A 26,017-nucleotide genomic window follows, 5' to 3' on the forward strand; every position below is an offset into this window, starting at 1 on the left:
TCTCTTGACTGATACAAATATGAGAATATCTGTAATTTTCTTCCCTTTTTAAAGTAATTCTTCTTATGAGCTAAATGTTTACTGTAGGCAACATAGACAGTAAAAAAAATAAAATATCATTTCTGAAGCCCTAGTTTGAGACTAAGAAAGAGCAGCACACTGGAAATCGGAAGGCCTAGAATGTAACTCTGTAACCTTGCAACCATAGGCAAGTTAGCCCTTTCTGCTTGCATTTACTAACCCGTTGTATGAGGGAGTATTGCTAGCTATTCATCTTTCCACCCCCATCAGTGGAATTCTTTTGGTTCCAACATAACAGAACCCAACCTAAGCCTTCTGTACCAAAAAGGCCCCATTTATCTAGGCTGTGTTTGCAGGCCAGTGTGGGGCTGGCGTCAAGAGAAATTAGACCCAGGGCCACATACTCTCCCTTTTTGCTTCTGTCCATTTGTTCATTCTCTCAGACTGGCTTCTTCCAAGAAGTTAGAATCAGAGCAACTGCAGCTGCTAGGTCACATATTCCCAGCTTTGCCACTAGCTCTTCAGTAAAATGAGGAGAGGTGTTGGGTGAGTATGGTGGTCCTTAATTATTTGTCCAGCTTTTCTACTTTGGTCCTTTTCCTGTCTCATGAATATATTAATTATTGCTTAATTCCCCAACTTTCTCCCATTTTGAGTCTTGCTTTGTAACTTTATATTATCCATTTATCCTTTGTCACTCTCACATATTTAAGTATTTGATATTCTCTACTTCTCATTCCTTCTTCTTTTTTTTTTTTTTTTTTTTAAGGCCAAGTCTTGAGACTGAAGTGCAATGGCACAATCCTAGTTCACTGCAGCCTCAAACTCCTGGACTCAAGCCCAGGAGTCCTCATACCTTGGCCTCCCAGAGTATTGGGATTACAGGCATGAGCCATAGCTTGTGGCCTCATTCCTTCTTTACCCATTCATTAAACCTACCATCTGTGAAATCACTGTAAAAATCTACACTTCTGATATTTGCTATAATAACATAAAGATAAACTGACCCTATTGGGGAGCTAAAATTATAATAGGTAACAAATATAGTTAACTGCCCCAAAATACAGCTAACCATCCAAACTTTTTTTTTTTCTCTTCTTTGAGACAGGGTCTTGGTCTGCCGCCCAAGCTGGAGTGCAGTGGCTCAATTACGAGTTACTGCAGCCTTAACATCCTGAGGCCCAGGTGATCCTCCCACCTCAGCTTCCCAAATAGCTGGTACTACAGGGACATGCCATTACACCCAGCCAATTTTTGTATTTTTTGTAGAGATGGGGTTTTACCATATTGTCCAGGCTGGTCTCAAACTCTTGGGTTCAGGAGATCTTCCTGTCTCAGCCTCCCAAAGTGCTGGGATTTACAGGGATGATCCATTTTGGTTTACTAGCACCTTTCTGTCCCTTAATTATGAGCCATTTGATTCATTGACTTCACCAAACAATAGTAATCTAAAAAAAATTCATAGAACTAGTATTATGGGTTATAACTAAACTTACTAATTTGGCCATGTGCGGTGGCTAATGCCTATAATCCCAACACTTTGGGAGGCCAACGCAGGCAGATCACTTGAGGTCAGGAGTTCGAGACCAGCCTGGCCAACATGGTGAACCTGTATCTCTACTAAAAATAGCAATAATTAAGAGACCAGAGGCAGGGCGAGGTGGCTCACGCCTGTAATCCCAGCACTTTGGGAGGCCAAGGCGGGTGGATCACTTGAGGTCAGGAGTTTGAGACCAGCCTAGCCAACATAGTGAAACCCTGTCTCTACTAAAAATACAAAAATGCCAGGCACAGTGGTGGGTGCCTGTAATCCCAGCTACTTGGGGGGCTGAGGCAGGAGAATCACTTGAATCCAGGAGGCAGAGGTTGCAGTGAGCTGAGATTGCACCACTGCACTCCAGCCTGGGTGACAGAGGGAGACTCTGTCTCAAAAAAAAAAAAAAAAAAAAAATATATATATATATATATATATAAAATAATTAGCCAGATGTGGTAGTGCACGCCTGTAGTCCCAGCTACTCAGGAGACTGAGGTGGGAGGATCGCTTGAAGCCAGGAGGCGGAGGTTATAGTGAGCCTAGATTGTGCCACTGCACTCCAGCCTGGGCAACAGAGTGAGACTCCGTTTCAAAAAATAAAATTGTTAGCCGGGCGCAGTGGCTCATGCCCGTAATCCCAGCACTTTGGGAAGCTGAGGTGGGCGAATCACGAGGTCAGGAGATCGAAACCATCCTGGCTAATACGGTGAAATCCCATCTCTACTAAAAAAATACAAAAAAAATTAGCTGGGTGTGGTGGCAGGCATCTATAGTCCCAGCTACTTGGGAGGCTGAGGCAGGAGAATGGTGTGAACTCAGGAGGCGGAGCTTGCAGTGAGCCGAGATCACGCCACTGCATTCCAGCCTGGGTGACAGAGGGAGACTCTGTCTCAAACAAAAATACAAAAAATTTGCCAGGCATGGTGGTGGATACCTGTAGTCACAGCTACTTGGGAGGCTGAGGCAGGTGAATGGTGTGAACCCGGGAGGCGGAGCTTGCAGTGAGCTGAGATCATGCCACTGCACTCCAGCCTGGGCGACAGAGTGAGACTCCGTCTCAAAAAAAAAAAAAGAAATTTTTCGTCTTCCTATCTCTCTCTTAGTTTCTACTGACTAGGAACATGATTTCTTTTTTTTTTTTTTTTTTTTTTTTTTGTTGTTGTTGAGACAGAGTCTCGCTTTGTCGCCCAGACTGGAGTTCAGTGGCCGGATCTCAGCTCACTGCAAGCTCCGCCTCCCGGGTTCACGCTATTCTCCTGCCTCAGCCTCCCCAGTAGCTGGGACTACAGGCGTCCGCCACCTCGCCCGGCTAGTTTTTGTATTTTTTAGTAGAGACGGGGTTTCACCATGTTAGCCAGGATGGTCTCGATCTCCTGATCTTGTGATCCGCCCGTCTCGGCCTCCCAAAGTGCTGGGATTACAGGCTTGAGCCACCGCGCCCGGCCTGGAACATGATTTCTAGCAACCTAATATGGTGGAAAAAACTCAGTGCTCACTCTTTGGAGTTCACTGCTATAGATTTACTTTAATACCTTATTCTCAGTCTGATTTGTTTGTTTTTATTAAGGCAGCAGACCTTACTTTAGTAGGTAACTCAAAAATCAGTTGCTGATTTTCCTGATTTTCACTGTAAATTTGAAGGGTTAACTATTGCATATTCTAAACATGTTCTTGACCCAAGTGTTAGTGGCCTTCTAGTGAGTTGGCAAGGGAGGTCGCCATAAAAGTACAGCAATAAGAGCCTGTCTTACTCATTTTTCTCCATCCACCACTGTGCTCAATATTGTGTCTTACAAATAGTAGTTATTCAGGTATCTTTAAATGTATGGGAGGATATCAATGATGGTCTTCAGTTAAATGTTTTACATAACAATTAGAAAGTGAACCAAAATGAACTCTTTATCTGGAAATGTTATCACAACCTAGGAATCTGCTTTAAGGAAGTGTACTTAGTGTTAGTTTATTTTCCTAAACTGCTTTGACTTAACCCTTCTGTAACCCAAAGCTTAACATGAGCGAAAGATTTCTGCAGCTAGGGGTTTTATCCTCCTTTCTACTCAGCTCAGGAATCAATGAGGTCCTTTTAAAAACACTCAAGTGGTTTCTCCTGTGCACCCCACCCACATGGAAAATATTATAGTTAGTCAATCAAATTTTCCTGAAATTCAGCGTTTGTTTATCTTCCCTGTACCTGCTTTGCTGATATATTTATCATAATACGAAACAAAATGAGTGGTTCATGCAATCTTAACTTTCCCTCTCCACAACAGACTTGGCTATCAGGAAAAAGTTTTTAAATGAACCCCTCACACAGCCCACATAAAAAGACTTTATCCAGGCACAAGGGAGGGAAATTTAGCTAAGGTTAATGTTTTGATTGGATCATAGAAAGCAGGCAGGGCTGAAATTGGATGAGAGTTAGGCTAGAGAAGCTTCTCAGGTTCTATAGGGTTGGGTCTTTTCAAATTTGGTTTCATTGTTTTGTTATTGTGGTGAGTAGCCAGAAGGTCAGATGTATATTTATTCAAATAAAGTTACCAATATTTTTTACAAAGCTAAGTGTAAAAGATTTTAATATGACCTTCTTCTTTGATATTGCTGAAAACTACTAAGAACATACAGTATATGGCATAATGTAACTAAAAGTACTGTACCTAAAATTTATAACCCATTACAAATGTCAGATATTAATATGTCATTACAGATCAGAACTGAGGGTTCACTTGAATTATTTTTACGTGATTCATTTGCCAATGTCTGAGAATTGTTGAGCTCTGATAAAGTGGAGCAACTGTACAAGGTAGACTTTGTTTTAGATGACTTCAGTTTTTGCTGTCTACAAAGACTTTTAGGAAAACAGCAGTCTGTAGCCCATTTTCAGTGTAACTGGCCATATGCCATGGGGCTTAAATCACACTTGAATAGTGGCAGATTGTTTTCTTTAAATGATTAGACAACTTCTTTTCTCTTCCTTCTCAATTTTAGAATGGTGAGAGTATCATGGTTGAACTTGCAGCTGGACCTTTTGGAAATAATGAAAAGGTAGGGATGGCAATGAAATAGAAATGGCTGTCCAGTGTATGTATGTGTATCCAGTTAATAATTTGCTTTCCTGTGTAATTCATTGGTCACGTAGTGCATGTTAAGGTATTGTAGCCGGGCGCGGTGGCTCAAGCCTGTAATCCCAGCACTTTGGGAGGCCGAGACGGGCGGATCATGAGGTCAGGAGATCGAGACCATCCTGGCTAACATGGTGAAACCCCGTCTCTACTAAAAAATACAAAAAACTAGCCGGGCGAGGTGGCGGGTGCCTGTAGTCCCAGCTACTCGGGAGGCTGAGGGAGGAGAACGGGCGTGAACCCGGGAGGCGGAGCTTGCAGTGAGCTGAGATTTGGCCACTGCACTCCAGCCTGGGCGACAGAGCGGGACTCCGTCTCAAAAAAAAAAAAAAAAAAAAAAGGTATTGTAAAACTTATTTCTCAGAAAATATAGCTCTTTTCTTAGTTATTCTAAATTATTAAATACCTATTGACTTGGGTTTCATCCTAGAATGATGGAAACTTGGTGGAAGCCACTGGTCAACCCTCAGCTCCCCATGAGAAAGTAAGGATTGTATTTCAGATATGTTCATTGGACTTTAAATCATACCCTCTGAGGCAAGAGTCTTCTTTGGGGGAAAAAAATCCAGATAGCCAAAAAAAAATAAGGCTTGTTCTATTTTCTGTGTGTCAAGGCCTGAGTTCTATTCTTGGTAAAGAGAAAAAAAAAAGGTTAAATGTGGGGATAGTTGATTAATACTGTTAATCCTATGTGTGTGTTGAGCTTCATTTTTTCAAAACTAATCTATTTCTTTTGGAAATAGATAGAAACAGAGTATTTCATGTTCCTTTAAACTATCAAAAGAACTATTCTAATGTTAATCATTCCCTTTCTAGAAGATATGGGTGGCCAGGTACGGTGGCTTATGCCTGTAATCCCAGCACTTTAGGAGACTGAGGCAGGTGGATCACCTGAGGTCAGGAGTTTGAGACCAACCTGGCCAACATGGTGAAACCCTGTCTCTACTAAAAACAGAAAAAGTAGCCGGGCATGGTGGCTCATGCCTGTAATCCCAGCTACTTGGGAGGCTGAGGCAGGAAAATCACTTGAACCCAGGAGGCGGAGGTTGCAGTTGCAGTTGCAGTGAACTGAGATCGTGCCACTGCACTCCACCTGGGCAACAGAGCAAGACTCTGTCTCCAAAAAATAAATAAATAAATAAAAGATATGGGTAAAGATTGCCAAGAAGTTCATTGGTGGCCTCTTTTTTGTTTTGTTTTGTTTTATTTTGTTTTGTTTTTGAACAGTTGCCAGTAGTCATCAGAGTACCAAAACTGATCTATTTCTCAGTAATGAGTGTGTGCCTCATGCCTGTTTCAATATTGGGTTTTGGAGACATTATTGTACCAGGTAAGCAATTGTAACAATTTTAGTAAAAAAAAATACTGATGATTTTAAATCGTCATGTGTATAGAATCTGTTAAAAGTTACCTGCTCTGTATTAACTATTTCTGTCTGTCACTAGAGCTGAGATTGTCATAACAAAAAAGCTTATTGAGGGTAGAAGGTAAAGCCCAACTGGTAACAACTAAAGTACTGTAATAACTCCCATGGCTCAAAAAGTTTGTTAAGGAAGCAACTAGGATCAGTTTAACCTTCTTCAGGAAAGTATATTTGTGACGCTTTTTAGAAGTTGAATATAATAATGCCAAACAAATAGTTTATATTACTTATATTTTAAGATAATGGTTATGTTTTAGAAAAAGTAATTTAAGAATATTAGGCAAGGCTGTGATCAAGAGGAGAAACAGAAGAACACCATCTTGTAGGACTGCACAATACAAAAAGACACAGTTTATAGTGGAATTGATCACTGTCTCTTAGCATGTCTGCTCTGACAGTGTAGTTCTGCCTTATTTTCCTCACTGCACTGTCTGTAGAATAAACTTAATCCAAGCCCAGTAATAATTTAGTTTAGAAATAATTGATAATATTCCTCTATCAACTGAGTTTTTCCTCCTTCATTTTTCTTACAGTCTCCCTATGTCCTAACTGCCTGTGGTGCATGGGTGAGGAGTACTAGTGCTTCTGAAAAAGCCCTTCTATTTATATAGCAAAACCAGGTAGAGAGAGAAAAACTAGCAGTGTTGCCTTGCAAGTTGACATGGCAAAGTCCAGTGTAGCAGCTCTCTTAGCTCAGTGAATCTCAAGTCACATAATTGATAAAATAAGGAAAACATTCTATTGAGTAACTCTATTGAGTAACTTCTTTGAATATCATTAAACTTATACCTGATTGTACCATTTCCCTACCAAGGGCTATACAAGATCTTTTATATAGAACTTGGCATAGAACTGGTAAAAATAGTATATAAATACTACGTTATTGAAGTAAATGTCAAAGATCTAAAACAAAAACATTTCTCTAAAGAGCAGAGGTACTGACAATACATGACTTAATCCTAAAAGCTAAATTTGAATTTAGGGAGGGAAAAGGTACTATTTTTTTAAAAAACGTGGAAATGTGATTAAACAGCAAAAACAACAAGGGACTTATTTTATTAATTTTGTAGAGACCAAAACTAATTACTTCAAATAACTAATGAAGATAGTAAAATTAATTTATGATTTTTGAAGTAGTTAAATGTCATTCTTTCTGTTTTTATAACATTATAAATAAATACAAGCTGAGATTTCTTCTTTGGGAAGAAGAAAAGGTTCAACAAATTTCTTACAAGAAATAGATATTAAATGAGTTGTTTCTGCATAATTGCATGTTTACAAATGAAGGCATGAGCTGAGCGTGGTGGCTCATGCCTGTAATCCCAGCCCTTTGGGAGGCTGAGGCAGGTGGATCACTTGAGGTCAGGAGTTCAAGACCAGCCTGGCCAACGTGGTGAAACCCCATCTGTACTAAAAATACAAAAATTAGCCATGTGTGTTGGCACACGCCCATAATCCCAGCTACTTGAGAGGCTGAGACAGGAGAATCACCTGAACCCAGGAGGCGGAGGTTGCAGTGAGCTGAGATCGCACCACTGCAGTCCGGCCTGGGTGACAGAGTGAAAAAAGGAAAAACACAACTGAATAGCATTCCAGTCTGTGTATGTACCACATTTGCTTTATTCATCTGTTACGGACACTTAGGTTGCTTCCATTTTTTGGCTAGTGTGAATAATGCTGCAGTGAATATGGGAATGCAAATATCTCTTTGACATACTGATTTCAGTTCCTTTGGATGTATACCCAGTAGTGGGATTATTAGACCATATGGTAGTTCTAGTTTTAATTTTCTAAAGAACCACCATACTGGTTTCCATAATGGCTACCCTCATTTACATTCCCATCAACAACGAACAAGGGTTCCCTTTTTGCTCCATCCTGAGGCTTACTTTTCATCTTTTTGATAATAGCCATTCTAACATATGTAAGGTGATATCTCATTGTGGTTTTAATTTGCATTTTTCTGATGATTAGTGATTTTAAGCAATTTTTAATATACCTGTTGTCTATTTATGTGTCTTCTATGGAGAATTAGCTATTCAAATCCTTTGCCCATTTTCTAATTGGGTTGTTTACTTATTGAGTTGTTTGAGTTCCTTATATTAATATATTTTAGATATTAACCCCTTATCAGATATATAGTTTGCAAATATTTTCTCCCATTTCATAGGTGTTTTCTTCACTTTGTTGGCTGTTTCTTTGGCTGTGCAGAAGCTTTTTAGTTTGATGTAAACCCGTTTGTCTATTCGATACATTTTTAATGATAAATTTAAGAAGTTTTCTTCATGGCTGGGCTTGGTGGCTCATGCCTGTAATTCCAGCCCTTTGGGAGGCCAAGGCTGTGGATCACAAGGTCAGGAGATCAAGACCACCCTGGCCAACAGGATGAAACCCCGTCTCTACTAAAATACAAAAAATTAGCCAAGTGTGGTGGTGGGCGCCTGTAGTCCCAGCTACTCAGGAGGCTGAGGCAGGGGACTCGCTTGAACCTGGAAGACGGAGGTTGCAGTGAGCTGAGATCACGCCACTGCAGTCCAGCCTGGGCAACAGAGCGAGACTCTGTTTCAAAAAGAAAAAAGTTTTCTTCATGACATGGAATATTGAGCAGCTAATAAAAATGATAGTTAAAAACTAGCAGCTTCAGGAAATGTTTAAAATATGGTATTAAGTATTTTAAAAATCAGCATATAAAACTTTATCCAGAATTTGAGCTACTTGAATGTTCTCATAATGCAACAATGAAGATTCAATACAACATATACTGTTACTATTGTTAACGGTTGAATTTGCATTGCTCTTATTGTTTTAAGAAAATAACGTGTGTTTTTTTGTTTTTTTTTTTTAAGGCCTGTTGATTGCATACTGTAGAAGATTTGATGTTCAGACTGGTTCTTCTTATATATACTATGTTTCATCTACTGTTGGTAAATTTTTGTTTTTTCTTTGTATTAAATGTTGAATTGTATTGTCTGGAGGAAAAGACAGAGGTCTAAAAATAAAGAAGGACTACAGTTTGGGCATGTTAGTTCACCCCTGCAGTCCTAGCCAAGGCAGGCAGATTGCTTGAGCCCAGGAGTTCTAGACAAGCCTGGGCAACATAGTGAGACCCCATCTCTATAAAAACTATTTTAGGGCCGGGCACCATGGCTCACGCCTGTAAGCCCAGCATTTTGGGAGGCCAATGCAGGCAGATCATGAGGGCAAGAGACTGAGACCATCCTGGCCAATGTGATGAAACCCCATCTCTACTAAAAATACAAAAAAAAAATCAGCTGGGCATGGTGGCGTGCACCTGTAGTCCCAGCTACTGGGGAGGCTGAGGCAGAAGGATCGCTTGAACCTGGGAGGCAGATGTTGCCGTGAGCCGAGATCATGCCACTGCACTCCAGCCTGGCGACAGAGCAAGACTGTCTCCAAAAAGTCTGGATGTGGTGGTCCCAGCTACTCAGGAGGCTGAGATGGGAGAAATGCTTAAGCCCAAGAGGTCAAGGCTGCAGTAAGCCATCATCATACCACTTCACTATAGCCTGGGCGAAAGATTGAGTCCCTGTCTCAAAAAAAAAAAAAAAGAAAGAAAAAGAAAAGAAAATAGCTAAGTGAGGGAGAAGATGAAGAAAAAAATATAAAGAAATTCAAAAAGTAGTCTCAGCCAGGTGCAGTGGCTGGCCAGATGCAGTGGCTCATGCCTGTAATCCCAGCACTTTGGGAGGTCAAGGCAGGTGGATCACTTGAGGTCAGGAGTTTGAGACCAGCCTGGCCAACATGGTGAAATCTCATCTCTACTAAAAATACAAAAACTAGCTGGGCATGGTGGCGCATGCCTGTATTCCCAGCTACTTGGGAGGCTGAGGCAAGAAAATTGCTTGAACCCGGGAAGTGGGTTCAAGAGACAAGATCGCACCACTGCACTCCAGCCTGGGCAACTGAGCGAGGCTCCATCTCAAAAAAAGCAGTTTGAGGCCACTAAGTATGGTACTGTCCAGGGCTTTAACATATTAGTATCCAAAGGCAGATTATAGGAGTGTTCATTAATTCTCCTGTGTACCCTTGGACAGCTCACTTAAATTCCCTGTTCCTCCATTGCCTCATCTTTAATATTAGGAACTATACTAAATTGTTTATAAAGGAATATTCTGAGATCCTACGTTCCTAGTAAAACCCTGAGTCATTAAGGAAAGTTCAGACCGGGCATGGTGGCTCACATCTGTAATCCCAGCAGTTTGGGAGGCTGAAGCGGGTGGATCAGCTGAGGTTGGAAGTTCGAGACCAGCTTGACGAACATGGAGAAATCCCGTCTCTACTAAAAAACACAAAATTAGCCAGGTGTGGTGGTGCATGCCTATAATCCCAGCTACTTGGGATGTTGAGGCAGGAGAATCGCTTGAACCCAAGAGGTGGAGGTTGCGGTGAGCTGAGATCGTGCTATCGCACTCCAGCCTGGGCAACAAGAGCGAAACTCTGTTTCAGAAAAAAAAAAAAGTTCAAAAGTATGTGCTTAGTAACAAGGCTTAGGAAGTATGTAATCAGTGTTAGGAAGATTTTTTAAAACAACCTATAGTACCTATTGGTACAGATTTAGTTATCTAAAATAATGAAACCATTTAACAACTTTAATAGCAACAGATAATTGAAACTCTCATGAAGTATTATCTCTGTCAATGATACATGGTTAGGTTAGTAATAATTGAAATGCTAACCACTTTCCAGATTTTTCAAAAGCTCCGTAGAAGATGTCTCCTAATCCTATCTAGGAAAATGATGAAATTACAAGAAGTCATAGAGCAAAAATGTCTTCAGAAATATTTGAAAACCAATACTTAAATGAGAGAAGAACAAACCCACCTTTGGTAACATGTAGAAATGACTGATGGCTTGGTATTCTTCTTGCAGCCTATGCTATTGGCATGATACTTACATTTGTTGTTCTGGTGCTGATGAAAAAGGGGCAACCTGCTCTCCTCTATTTAGTACCTTGCACACTCATTACTGCCTCAATTGTTGCCTGGAGACGTAAGGAAATGAAAAAGTTCTGGAAAGGTAACAGCTATCAGGTATGTGCTTATACTTTGATTACCATGTTATCTTATGACTTAATTTACTTACTGATTTTGGGTGGGAACAGCCTATATATAGCAACACTTTTATGTACCAAAAAGTACCGTAATACCCCCTTACTCACTGTCCACCTGCTGCATCATCATTTGTCACCTCCCCTGCAACCTAATGCCAAAAGCCTGGTGATTCAAGACAAAACTACAAAAGAACAGCGGAGGACATCAGGGAAAACAAAAGAGCATTTCAACATGTATTTTCAAAACCTACACAAAAGCAGACTTCATGAAAGATAAAATTGTATGTTTAAAATAAGTACTTAATTTTGAGACTAAGCATTAGCTATTTATAGTAAGAGTCCTAAGGTTTTGCACATAAAAAGTGTACTCTGGCCAGGCATGTTGGCTCACGCCTATAATCCCAGCACTTTGGGAGGCCGAGGCAGGTGGATCACCTGAGGTCAGGCGTTCGAGACCAGCCTGGCCAACATGGTGAAACCTCATCTCTACTAAAAATACAAAAATTAGCCAGGCGTGGTGGCAGGCACCTGTAGTCCTAGCTACTTGGGAAGCTGAGGCAGGAGAATCGCTTGAACCTGGGAGGCGGAGGTTGCAGTGAGCCAAGATCGTTCCAGCCTGGGCAACAAGAGCAAAACTCCATCTCAAAAAAAGTGTACTCTTCAGCATCTAAATGGGCCTAACCAAACTAGATAGGGCACTCATTTGAGATTTAAATGAATCAAGGTTGACCTTTCTTTAAAATGTCTAAACAAAGAAAATCTTGATACCAGAGTCTCTTTTGCTTGAGTGGTTTCTTCATTGAAGTTAAACCCTTTTCTTTTTTATTTCCCTAAATGTTCTTAGTATTCCAGTAAAGTCTGTTTGCATTGAAATTAAGAAGAGTTGGGAAACCCTAGCCTATTGAGGTCAGGGCCATGGCATTGACCCCTTCATGAAGGCACTTTGTGAGGCAGTTAGCTCTGCTTTGCCCTATTACAACTACTACCCTCCTCCATCCACCCTCATGCTTCTGTGTCAGGGGTCACGTGAACAAAAACAGAGACAGTTTGGGTGGGTGGCTGCAATTCTGATAGTAGATAAACAGTTCAAAGTTCATGTCCATCTTGTGCTTGGTCTTTTGTGTCATTTATAGTGTTATTTAATGAGAGGTGGTTAACACATTAAGTTACAGAGTACTATGATTTGAAAAAACACTGGTTTAGAATTCTTTTCAGGAAATCTTAAAATTTCTTTGAGAGTTGGTTAAGCTAATAATACCTGTCTTGCCTACATCACAAAGCTGTTGTCTCAACTTACACTATTATACGTAGAATTAATTTATGATCCTAATGCCCTTGACTAAACTAGTAAGGTAACTTTCAACTTTTCCACTGAAGATGACACTCACACAGGTTTTTTATTTTTAAAGATTTTTAAAAATAAAAGTGTATCCTATGATATACACTATACTAATAAACTCTAAAAATCACATCTCAAAAAGTACTCTACATCATTTTTTAATTGTTTTATATTTCTTCATTTAGCAAATGTTTATGAGTGATTCTAATAGAGTGTACTATTTTTGGTATTGGTGATACAAGATGATCAAGTTAGAAAGAGGCCTATTCTCATGACCTCTTGAAAGTTACAGTCTAGTGGGGAATAGAGATAAAGTCACTAACAATAAAGTATGATAAACATATTAGTTAACGGCAGGTGCCGTGAAAACTATAGATGGGATATCCAGTGCTTGTGGTTTCAGGAAAGAGTCCTAGGTGATTTGGGAAAGGCTTTCTGAAGAATATTAAATTTATGTCCAGACTTGAAGACTGAGCTGTGTGTTCCATGTTGAAGGAACCATGTCTTCTGAGGCTCAGAGGGAAGAGAACATAGCACATTCTAGGAACTCAGTGAAGGTTAGGATGGCTATAATACTGAGTAAGGGTTAGGGGAGCTACAGGAAATGACAACTGGAGAAGAAAGCAAGAGTGAGAGCCTTGTAGCATCTTATAAGCCACATTTAAGAGTTTGAACTCTATACTAAGCACTGGAGACCATTTAAGGTTTTAAAAAATCTAGAAAATTAAGGGAGCAAAACTGGGGACAATTATTGCAATAAGAAGTGATAGAAGGCCAGACATGGTTGTTTATACTGATAATTGCAGCACTTTGGGAGGCCAAGCCAGGAGGATCACTTGACCCCAGGAATTTGAGACCAGCCTGGGCAACATGCGAGACCCCGTCTCTACAAAAAAGAAAAAAATTGCTGGGCATGGTGGCACATGCCTTTGGTCCTAGCTACTTGGGAGCCTGAGGTGGGAAGATTGCTTGAGCCCGGAAGTATATAGGGGCTTCAGTGGGCCATGATTGCACCAGTGCACTCAGCCTGGGCAACAGAGTGAGCAAGACCCTGTCTCAAAACAAAAACACAAGCAAAAAAGAAGTGATAGAACCCTGAATTAGCGAAGTAATGAGATGGAAAGACTTGAACAAAGTTAAGAGAAATTTAGACGCATAATAGGGCCTGATGATAGAGTCAGTATGGGCAGAGGAAAAGAAGTAGAGTCCAGGGCTTCTGGATTGGGAAACTAGGGGGATGGTGATGAAGAAAAGGCAACAGGGTTGAGGAAGATGATGATGAATTCAGTCTTGAACATTTCAAAAGTACCTATTGGATCACCACAAAGAGAGAAATAATAGGCAGTTGAATAAATAGGTCTGGTGTGCAGGAGACAGACCTGGCTAGAGATAGATACTCGGGAGTGCCATTAGCATACAGAATAGTGAGAATGTAGAGGCAGAAGAAAAGACTCAGGACAGGCCTGTGAGCAAGAGATTTCTACTATTAGGGGTACTCATCTGATTAACTGTAAATCAGGACAAAGACAAGCAACATCAGGAAATATTGTTCTGAGTTGACATTAAATCTTTGTTTAATTTAGAATTGAAATTTAGAATTGTTAGAGCACATGTGCTGTCTTACAGAATTATTTATGTTTCTTGTTATTTTCATTATCAGAATTTGTTTTTATTTATAAAAAAAGTCCTTTCCCTTTAATACAGCTTTTAAAGTATTTTATTATTAAAAATATATGCTTATAGGCTGAGCGCAGTGGCTCACGCCTATAATCCCAGAACTTTGGGAGGCCAAGGCGGGCAGATCACCGGGGGTCAGGAGTTTGAGACCAGCCTGGCCAACATGGCAAAACCTCATCTCTACTAAAAATACAAAAATTAGCTGGGCGTGGTGGCGCATGCCTGTAATCCCAGCTACTTGGGAGGCTAAGGCGGAAGAAGCGCTTAAACCTGGGAGGTGGAGGTTGTAGTGAGCTGAGATTGCGCCATTGCACTCCAGCCTGAGTGACAGAGCAAGACTCCATCTCAAAAATAAATAGATAAATAAAAATAAAATATGTGATTATAGAAAATTTGGAAAATATTTTTTTTAAATACAGGAGGAAAATTAAGTCCACCCATAATCCTACCACCTGGAGATAGCTAATGTTTAAGTGAATTTCCTTCTGTGCCTTCTCTGAATAAATGGATAGATGAGTGAATGATACTATAAATAGTTCTCTTTCCTTTTCACTGCATTTTATATTTTATTTTAAATTCCTTATAAAATTATTTTAATGGCTGTATAATATTCCCTTCATATGCCTATATCATACTTTATTATTTACTTTAAGGTAAATAAATAAGGTATTTTCAGAAAATGATTAAAAATGTGGGCAAAAATGATGTGAAAAGATGTTCATTATAGTAATTCTAGTCTTCTTTGTTCTGTTTCAATGTCTTGTAATATTACAGGTAGTTAATTTACTAAAATTTTTACATAGACCTTCACTGTTTTCATTTTAGTAATTTTTCTTTTTTCTATCTCAATTACAAAGTAATGCGTATTTGCGTTTTTAAAATAAGCAACGTGAAAGTGTCTAAAGTAAAAATGGAAGTCCTTTTTCTTTTTTTTTTTTTTTGAGACGGAGTCTTGCTCTGTTGCCCAGGCTGGAGTGCAGTGGCCAGATCTCAGCTCACTGCAAGCTTCGCCTCCCGGGTTCACGCCATTCTCCTGCCTCAGCCTCCCGAGTAGCTGGGACTACAGGCGCCCGCCACCTCGCCTGGCTAGTTTTTTGTATTTTTTTAGTAGAGACGGGGTTTCACTGTGTTAGCCAGGATGGTCTCGATCTCCTGACCTCGTGATCCACCCATCTTGGCCTCCCAAAGTGCTGGGATTACAGGCTTGAGCCACCTTGCCCGGCCGCAATGCCTTTATAAATTATTTCCCTTTAAAAAGAAAATCTTTAATTGTTTATGACCAATATTTAAAATCAAAATTAGCTTACCTTGAATGTTGTCATTTGTGGGAGACAGTGTATTGTGGCCTTTGACATCAGTTCTGACTAATAACTTAATCTCTGAAGACTGTCTCCTCATCCATAAAATGAGATTGGATCTATAGGGAGGTAGGGGAATAAGAAATCCATAGTGGGGCCGGGCGTGATGGCTCATGCCTGTAATCCCAGCACTTTGGGAGGCCAAGGCAGGCAGATCACGAGGGCAGGAGTTTGAGACAGCCTCACCAACATGGTGAAACACCTGTCTCTACTAAAAATACAAAAATTAGACAGGTGTGGTGGCGGGCGCCTGTAATCCCAGCTATTCGGGAGGCTGAGGCAGGAGAATTGCTTGAACCTGGGAGGCGGAGGTTGCAGTGAGCCGAGATCACACCACTGCACTCCAACTTGAGTGACAGAGCAAGACTCCGTCTCGGGGAAAAAAAAAAGGAAAGAAAGAAAAGGAAGGAAGGAGGGAGGGAGGGCGGGGAGGGAAGGAAATCCATAGTAGTGGGTTAGCTTAAGGCTTGGTGTGAGGCAGGTGGATGTTGAAATCTGTTAAAGCTAGGCAGAGACTTCAGAAATAAGAGTGGGGAACTTCTACATGCCTGGTGAGACAGAGGGAGACTTGATATGGGTCCACTGTGAGATAGGCCTGAGGGTCAGCTCTGGCTCATCTCTTAGACTAACAGTGTAATAATAATCATTTGCTTCTCTCTCCCAACCTCCATCATCTCCTAAGCTTTGTCAGTTTCTATTTCTAGAATATCCCTGTTTAACTCCCAACTTAAATTCTGCCTTCTCCAAGTAGATCTCTAAGAAATTAGAAGGAAGTAGGCACTCCAATTAAAATCACATTTACCTTTCACCGTATTTTTTTAGACTTTGTACTTTAAATACTTATTAACATCTGCCCTGCAGTTCTGGTATTTATATATGCCTCCCTCCCTAAGTATTAGCTCTTATGTATTAGGAATCCACAATGCTTATGACAGTAGTTTTTATGCTGTAAATTCTCAGCTAATATTATTGAAAGTCTTCATGCAGTGCGCCTCTAATGCTCAATCCTTCATCCACTGGCCTTTAGTTACTTTTGCAAGTGTGTATAAGCTTCCTGATTGTATTTCAGCAGCCCTTATAAAATGACTGTAATTGTCATATGCCACTATAAAAGTGAGGCACTTTTAAAACATTAAACTAGACATGTATCTCTACGGTCTTTATATGCAATCTTTTTTTGTAAATATTGCAAGTTTTTGCTGCTGTTTTGAAATAATCAAATACAAAACAAGTAATATAAAGTTACAATCTAAGACTAAGGCAAATTTGTTTATACTATTAGTCATTTGGTTCATTCGAATGCCTGATAATAGGGTTGAGTGCAAGAATATTGGAGACTCTTTAAATGTCCAGGTAGCCCTGACAGTCTTTCCATGCTGTTTTTAGTGGGCAAGTTAAAACTCACTTGTTGTAACTTGGAGACCTTATTGAAGTACTTCAGGATCTTACTTTGAGTCTTTTAGCCCTTCCTGTGAGTTTCTCTCAAAAGAAGTAATATTTCTATAGGGTTTCACTGAAATAATACTATTTTGGGCTGGGCGCGGTGGCTCATGCCTGTAATCCCAGCCCTTTGGGAGGCTGAGGCAGGTGGATCGCTTAAAGTCAGGAGTTCAAGACCAGCCTGGCCAACATAGTGAAATCCCATCCCTACTGAAAATACAAAAAATTATCCGGCGTGGTGGTACGTGCCTGTAATCCCAGCTACTAGGGAGGCTGAGGCAGGAGAATTGCTTGAACCCGGGAGGCGGAGGTTGCAGGGAGCCGAGATTGTGCCATTGCACTCCAGCCTGGGCAACAAGAGCGAATCTCCATCTCAAAAAAAAAGAAAAAAAAAATAACTAATTTGGAAATACTAATTACTAATTTTAAATTATTTTCTACAGCCCAAAAGTAGTTACAGTATATTTCCTATGAACTTTTCTTGTGGAATGCTTCAAGAACTACAGTACTCAGACCCCCTTATTTGATTTTATGTGAAGTCTTAGTTCTAATTAATATAAAGCAAATAAAGATACTTTTTTCTCAGCAGAGAAAAATCAAGCAGAGTCATGATTACTTTGGCATATAGCACAATGAAGAGGAGTCATCATTTTAGGGGATATTTTTTGCTTCTATAATGAAATAAGTGGAGTTAAATATGTGCAGCAATGTCCAATGGGCTATTTTACTCTGGGCAGGTAGTAAGTTTTCGGTTTGTCAATACCCAGTAAACAGTGAGTTGTGTCTGTTAAATGTCACTAGTACTTCTCATTATTTTTAGAAGTCACAAGCTGTAACTGACAAGTCAGAATACAGAGATAACTTAGAACAACTCTGCTTTAGTATCAGCAAGTCTCCAGTTACCCTGCTTTAGTGAGTGTTTTATTAGACTATTTCTGGAGATTGGTTCAATTATAAGCAAGCAGAACTATCAGAAAATGCCACTTTAGCTGACCTGATTTCAGAGGCCATCTTTCCAAATCAAGCTTTCCTGTTTCCAAATATGATGAAAATGTTTGCCAATTTTGTCAATTCATTGTATTATTTATGTTAATTTATTGTTGTATTTTTTAAAACTTTGTTCTTTATGTTTCTGTATTGTTTTTATTGGAAAGTCAGTAAATAGGGAATAGAGATGCTTACTTCTCAATAAGTTGACTTTGAAAGTGGTTTTTTAAATTAATATATTTCTGTGTTCAGGGATTAGATTATATATTGCCAGTGAGGTACCTGGGGATTAGGAAAGAAGAGGCAAGTTAGATGAGACTGACTCACTACCTACTGTGCTAACAAGGCACCAGGGAAGCATGTTATAATTTAGGGTATGTGGGCTATCGTTTCATTAGATTACAGTTGCCAGGGTAAGCAGATCCTGGGGAAGAAAGAGGCTTTCTCCACCATCTATTCTGCTGAGGCTGCTTCAATTTTCTCTCTACACAGCCCTAACCTCTTAGTCCCAGAACTTTTAAATTCCTAGAAGAAAAGGGGCCTAAATATATCTTACATACTTTTCCTTTCCCCCCTTCATTTAAATTGACTAAAATTAACTGTTCAACATCTTCATCTTACATTTCATGTAGTGAACTGCTTAATAAATGTTATCTGTCTTGATTTGGCTTTTGTTTTTTCCCCTAGAATTGCTGCAAACTAGTGAACTTAAATCTAGGAGATACCTTTGGCAATTGGAAGACCTCAAAATGGTTTTGGGTCTTGAAATGGCTTATAGAGTATCAGCAGGTTTTTGATTTATTTTATTTTATTTTTGAGACGGAGTCTTGCTCTATTGCCTAGGCTGGAGTGCAGTGGCACGATCTCGGCTCACCAAAGCCTCCGCCTCCCAGGTTCAAGCAATTCTCCCACCTCAGCCTCTCGAGTAGGATTGGGATTACGGGCACACCACCACACCCGGCTAAGTTTTGTATTTGTAGTAGAAACAGGTTTTTACCATGTTGGCCAGGCTGGTCCCGAACTCCTGACCTCGTGATCCACCTGCCTCGACCTCCCAAAGTGCTGGGATTACAGGTGTGAGCCACCGCATCCAGCCTAGGTTTTGATTTTGTAAACTGTCACCATTAGTTGAGACAGTTGTCAGCCAAAAGCCTCAGCTCATGTTGTATTCTTTCCGCCTGGCAAGTCAAGAGACCCTATTTGGAGATGATTCCACCCTCTTGTTCTTCTTCCAAAAAACACTAAAGCCTTGAGAACCACTTTTCAAAAATAGGAACATTTATCCTGCTGATCTTTCCTTCTTCTAATTCTTGATGAAGGAAAGGAAAAAAGTGCATCTCTATACCAAAATTTAATCACTAGTCTAAAAGTCCTTAACAGTCTTCACAAAGGCATTACTTTTTTCTGTTTTTAGTAATTGTATCTGAATTGCTGAAACACTGAAAGCATTTAAACAGTTTCTTCATCCTTCATTTCCAAATATAAGACAATTTTTTATGAGAATATAGGCAGAGCTGAAGTGACCATTTGAGAAAAGTTTAACTGGTAATTTCTGTTTTTGGGGGGTGGGGATGGAGTCTCACTGTGTCACCCAGGGTGCAGTGCAGTAGTGCAATCTCGGCTCACTGCAAGCTCTGCCTCCCGGGTTCACACCATTCTCCTGCCTCAGCCTCCTGAGTAGCTGGGACTCCAGGCGCCTGCCACCACGCCCAGCTAATTTTTTTTTTTATTATTTTTTAGTAGAGACGGTTTCACTGTGTTAGCCAGGATGGCCTCGATCTCCTGATCTTGTGCTCCACCCGCCTTGGCCTCCCAAAGTGCTGGAATTACAGGCGTGAGCCACTGTGACCGGCCAGTAATTTCTTTAAAATAGTCTATAGCAAATGTTTTTTTTTTTTTTTTTTTTTTTTTTTTAACAGAGTCTCACTCTGTTGCCCAGGTTAGAGCGCAGTGGCGCGATCTTGGCTCACTGCAACCTCCGCCTCCTGGGTTCAAGCAATTCTCCTGCCTCAGCCTCCCAAGTAGCTGGAACTACAGGCGCCTGCCACCACGCCCGGCTAATTTTTGTATTTTTATTAGAGACAGGGTTTCACCATCTTGGCCAGGCTGGTCTTGAACTCCTGACGTTGTGATCTGCCCATCTCAGCCTCTCAAAGTGCTGGGATTACAAGCGTGAGCCGCCACGCCCAGCCTAGCAAATGTATTCTTGGTTTTGTTTTCAAATATCATTTGACCTCAAGTTCATTTTTTGTAGAAATTATTATAATGTTTCCAAAGTTTGAATTATCTTACGGTTATTTCAAGGTGTCAATAATATCACAGTGTCCCGGAGCCAGCAGGTATTATCACAGTGACTCATGAGGCCATTTTTAGTTTTCCCACTTATATGATTGGACACTGCCTGGAATAGTGTCCTGGAATAAGTGTCAGGAATATCTTCCTTTTGTTCTGGAGTTCTCACTGCCATGAAGGGCAGTATTCATATTTGGAAATGGAGATAATGGAAGATCTGGAGAACACAAATGGGCTCTGAGTCACGTGATTAGACTTCCTTAGAGGTTCAGTGTCACCCTATCTCCTTAGAAGTGTGGATGTTGAACCAGAACAGTGCTCCTGAAGGAGTGATCAGTTTCATAGAGCAATCTGTGTTTTTTAGAAAAACTCAGAATCCTTTTGCTAATGTAGTGAATATTGGGGGCAAGTTGAAATTTTGCATTTCCTAATGTCTTTTATTTATGCCTAGACGATGGACCATCTGGATTATGCAGCAAATGAAGAAAACCCTGCATTGACTGGTGAACAGATTGTCCAGCAATAATATGTGGAGCTGCTATAATGTGTCATTGATTTTCTACAAATAGACTTGGACTTTTTAAATTGACTTTTGAATTGACAATCTGAAAGAGTCGTCAATGATATGCTTGCAAATATATATATATATATATATTTTTTTTTTTTTTTGAGACAGAGTCTTGCTCTGTCGCCCAGGCTGGCGTGCAGTGGCCGGATCTCAGCTCACTGCAAGCTCCGCCTCCCGGGTTTAGACCATTCTCCTGCCTCAGCCTCCCGAGTAGCTGGGACTACAGGCGCCCGCCACCTCGCCCGGCTAGTTTTTTGTATTTTTTTTTTAGTAGAGACGGGGTTTCACCGTGTTAGCCAGGATGGTCTCGATCTCCTGACCTCGTGATCCGCCCGTCTCGGCCTCCCAAAGTGCTGGGATTACAGGCTTGAGCCACCGCGCCCGGCCGCAAATATATATTTTTATGAGCTGGTACTGACAGTTACATCATAAATAACTAAAACGCTTTGCTTTTAATGTTAAAGTTGTGCCTTCACATTAAATAAAACCTGGCTGTGTAGTTTCCGAGATATATATACTATATACAGTATATTTTTCTAAAAAAAAAATGCCTTGACCCACCGCTATACTTTTTTTTACTGAAATCTGTTTCTTTCAGCTCTGATGGTAGATAAAAGTAGTTACTATTTCTGAATGAGTTTTACTGTAAACAATTATGCAAATTGGCCAGGCGCGATGGCTCACGCCGGTAATCCCAGCACTTTGGGAGACTGAGGCAAGCGGATCACGAGGTCAACCCCTCTCTACTAAAAATACCAAAAATTAGCCAGGCATGGTGGAGGGCGCCTGCAGTCCCAGCTACTTGAGAGGCTGAGGCAGGAGAATGGCGTGAACCCGGGAGGTGTGAGCCGAGATCACGCCACTGCACTCCAGCCTGGGCGACAGAGTGAGACTCCATCTCAAAAAAAAAAAAAAGATTTATGCAAATGATATCTGTTCTATAGAAATAACTGTTTAACACCATGCAAGAAGGTGGTTTAACAGTGAAAATTAGGCCGGGCGCGGTGGCTCAAGCCTGTAATCCCAGCACTTTGGGAGGCCGAGGCGGGCGGATCACAAGGTCAGGAGATCGAGACCACAGTGAAACCCCGTCTCTACTAAAAATACAAAAAATTAGCCGGGCGCGGTGGCGGGCGCCTGTAGTCCCAGCTACTCAGGAGGCTGAGACAGGAGAATGGCGGGAACCCGGGAGGCGGAGCTTGCAGTGAGCCGAGATCGCGCCACTGCACTCCAGCCTGGGCAACAGAGCTAGACTCCGTCTCAAAAAAAAAAAAAACAAAAAACAAACAGTGAAAATTTGGACCTTATATCACTGCAGAGGTTAGAAATATATAATTTTGGAATAAATATAAGTGCATATTTTTGTAGTATTTTTTAAAACCCAATTCTTTCATAAACTTGATAACTGAAATTACTTCAGACTGCATGTGTATTATATTAAGAACATTTTTCCAGGTATAGAGAAACATAATATATAGAACTAGTCACTAAATGGAGACAGAAACTGAAATCTAGTTTTCATTGGTTTGCTGACCTTTTTTTTGAAAATGTAGCTTAAATTTCAATACTAACATTCAGTTTCACTTTGGTATTTCTGATCTTTGAAATTTGGTTCTGCTGATGTTAAGGTTTGATTTTTTTAAAAAATTATTTTTCTTAGGAAATTATTAATACATATGGCTCATTGTTGAATACAACATTCCTAACATTATCCCACATTCCCCCACCCCCACCCATTATCGTTTTTTCTTCCTGATTCCCACCCCTTGCCCCTTAGGTAATGACTCTTAAGCTTGGTGGAGGATGTACAAAGTGCAGTTCAGAGAAAAGAATTGGCAACAACAGCAAGAGACTTGGTGTTAGTCTCAGTTTAATTACAATACAAGGAAGAGCTGAGTAATTTGCTGCAGCTCAAGATGACTGTATCTCAGTTTTCTCATCTGCAAAATGAGTAGGTTAGACCAGCTAATCCCTCTGGTACCTTCCAACTTGAAAAAAATTTTTCCCTCATTCTTTGGTAAATTTTAGATGTGGCCTGATCATTCTCCTGGAAGTCAGAGGTCAAATTATCTTTCCATGTTCTTTTATTTTATCTAAGAAATTCCCGGCCGGGCGCGGTGGCTCAAGCCTGTAATCCCAGCACTTTGGGAGGCCGAGACGGGCGGATCACGAGTTCAGGAGATCGAGACCATCCTGGCTAACACGGTGAAACCCCGTCTCTACTAAAAAAATACAAAAAAAAATTAGCCAGGCGAGGTGGCGGGCGCCTGTACTCCCAGCTACTCGGGAGGCTGAGGCAGGAGAATGGCGTGAACCCGGGAGGCGGGGCTTGCACTGAGCTGAGATCCGGCCACTGCACTCCAGCCTGGGCAACAGAGCTAGACTCCGTCTCAAAAAAAAAAAAAAAAAAAAGAAATTCCCAAATGACAAGTGATAACAAAGGCAGCAGGATTTTTCATTTCTCTGTAAATAGTGTGTAAACTATGTGAAGAGAACTATATCTTTCATCTAAGGCCAGTTCAACTTATTAAAAATAGAACTAATGCCTTTGAAAATGGATCAGACCTTTGATATTTGAACTAAATTTTGTGTTAGAGACTTGTAAACAATTGTTCGCTTTTGCTGAATAAATTGCAAACAGAGAAGCTCCACTGACCGTCAGTCCCTCTGCTTAATGCGGTCAGGGGTCCTTTCAATTTATGGCAAATGACTTATCTGACAAGAGTTAATTTTGCCTCCATTATATCAACTTCGAATTTTTTCCAAGAAATCTGATTTATTTGGCAGACTCTGAGAGAGAGAACAGATTAAGTGCCATTTTAAAACTCTTATTTTCATTTATAATAATAAAATATTTGCCAAAATACAACTTTTTTTGTAAAATTATCTGCACCCTCATCCAAGCTTTATGATGTTTGATAGCCTCAATCACATTTTATGAAAAATGTTAAAGAAAAATTATTTTTTTTACTACACTGAAATAAGATAATTTCTTTTTTTTTTTTTTTGAAATAGAGTCTCCCTCTGTCACCCGAGCTGGAGTGCAGTGGCGAGATCTTAGCTCACTGCAACCTCTGCCTCCCAGTTCAAGCAATTTTCCTGCCTCAGCCTCCCAAGTAGCTGGGATTATAGGTGCGTGCCACCACACCTGGCTAAATTTTGTATTTTTAGTAGAGATGGGGTTTCACCATGTTGGTCAGGCTGATTTTGAACTCCTGACTTTGTGATCCGCCCGCCTCGTCCTCCCCAAGTGCTGAGATTACAGATGTGAGCCACTGTGCCTGGCGAAATAAGATAATTTCTCATAATAATTTGGTTTCATATGACTGGAGTCATAATTAATATTTTAACTTCATCATCTAGATGTATCTCCTCAGTAGCATAGTAACTGGTACATCCAGAAATCTGAAGTCTGAGTTACTTGATACAAATTCTACTTTATCTAACCATTAGTTATTAAGGAGGTAAAATCTTGTTCTAATTTGCTATTAAAATCTTATTGGTTAAATAGAAATAAGAAAAAGCATAATTACTCAAGTTTCTTCATCCTCAGTGTCAACTTTATGTTGTAATTAAATGTGTAGCAACCAAACTGACAGTAGTGATTAAGAAATTAAAGTACAGAAATGTTTTATTTGGGGACTCAAAATGAACAAAAGATAGATGAGATGAAAATTTGACTTAAAAAGCTGTCATCTCTTCCTCTCTTGCCCTCCCACTACCAATAACTTTAAGGGGAAGGGAAGCTGGTCTTTTCCCTAAACATGTCTTTAAAATGATGATACACTGTATTTATTAATTCTGGATGCAAAAAAAAAAGTTCTTAGAAAATCCCTATGAACATTTTTGTGGCTTCTCAACAGAAATCACTATCTCAAATTGTAACATAGATTACTTTTATCTCTGTTTAGTTTACCAAAAATAAATATGAGGCCTGTGGGGAAAGGCGTTGATATTCTAATAAATTATTTTTTCTTCTAGCTTGTAGATTTTTTTTTTTTTTTTTTTTTTTTTTTTTTTTTTGAGACAGAGTTTCGCTCTTGTTGCCCAGGCTGGAGTTCAGTGGCGTGATATCAGCCCACCGCAACCTCTGCCTCCCAGGTTCAAGCATTTCTCCTGCCTCAGCTTCCCGAATAGCCGGGATTATAGGCATGTGCCACCATGCCCAGCTAATATTGTATTTTTAGTAGAGACAGGGTTTCTCCATGTTGCTCAGGCTGGTCTGGAACTCCCAACCTCAGGTGAGTCACCTGCCTCGGCCTCCCAAAGTGCTGAGATTACAGGTGTGAGCCACCGTGCCTGGCGCTTGTAGATTTTTTTTTAGATTAGCAATTCCTTATTAGTAGAATCTGCAATTTATTTCTCTTTTAAAGAAAGAGAATTTTAACCCATTTGCTATTGGCATTCGTATATTTTACTTACATGTCCATAGAGATTTTACTGAATTGATACATTTACAGTAAATACAAATGAGCTTTCCAGTTTTCTTTGCTCTTTCAATTTATGCTTTAGTATAAGCAAAAATTATTTTTACATTTTTAAATATTGTTGTGGGTACATGTAGGTGTATATATTTATAGGGTGCATGAGATGTTTTGATACAGGTATGCAATGTGAAATAAGCACATCATGGAGAATGGGATATCCATTCCCTCAAGCATTTATCCTTTGAGTTATAGATGTATTTTACATTTGTCTAAAAAATATTTGAACTAAGGCTGGGTGCGGTGGCTCACGCCTGTAATCCCAGCACTTTGGGAGGCCAAGGTGGGTGGATCACGAGGTCAGGAGTTTGAGACCAGCCTGACCAACATGGTGAAACCCTGTCTCTACTAAAAATACAAAAATTAGCCAGGCGTGGTGGGGTGTGCCTGTAATCCCAGCTACTCAGGAGGCTGAGGCAGGAGAATCGCTTGAACCCAGGAGGCGGAGGTTACAGTGAGCTGAGATCACGCTACTGCACTCCAGCCTGGGTGACAGAGCGAGACTCCATCTCAAAAAAAAAAAAAAAAAAAAAATATATATATATATATATAAAAAAATATAAATTAGTTCAAATATATGTATTTATATTTATATATATAAATTAGTTCAAATATATATTTGAACTAATTTACTTAAGCTTGATCTCTATAATTTCAGCCTGATCTTAACCAATGAAATTTCAAAAACAAAAACTGTACTT

General features: G+C 40.1%; 1 protein-coding gene across 4 annotated transcripts in view; it reads left to right on the forward strand.

The window, feature by feature from the left end:
• Window positions 1–20,913, forward strand: part of LOC105493110 (signal peptide peptidase like 2A) — a 61,918-nt gene extending 41,005 nt beyond the window's left edge. For 3 of the 4 annotated variants that reach the window (XM_071066855.1, XM_071066854.1, XM_071066857.1), the window contains exons 11-16: window positions 4,544–4,600; window positions 5,108–5,161; window positions 5,905–6,007; window positions 8,947–9,024; window positions 10,991–11,151; window positions 20,716–20,913. In XM_071066855.1, coding sequence (XP_070922956.1) covers window positions 4,544–4,600; window positions 5,108–5,161; window positions 5,905–6,007; window positions 8,947–9,024; window positions 10,991–11,151; window positions 20,716–20,790 — 528 coding nt within the window. In that variant the 3' untranslated portion in view covers window positions 20,791–20,913. The remainder of the gene's footprint in view (window positions 1–4,543; window positions 4,601–5,107; window positions 5,162–5,904; window positions 6,008–8,946; window positions 9,025–10,990; window positions 11,152–20,715) is intronic. The other variant, XM_071066856.1, reaches the window with a different exon arrangement.
• Window positions 20,914–26,017: the final 5,104 nt, after the last annotated feature.

The sequence above is a fragment of the Macaca nemestrina genome, chromosome 7 (genome assembly GCF_043159975.1).
Source record: "Macaca nemestrina isolate mMacNem1 chromosome 7, mMacNem.hap1, whole genome shotgun sequence".
Lineage (NCBI taxonomy): Eukaryota > Metazoa > Chordata > Mammalia > Primates > Cercopithecidae > Macaca > Macaca nemestrina.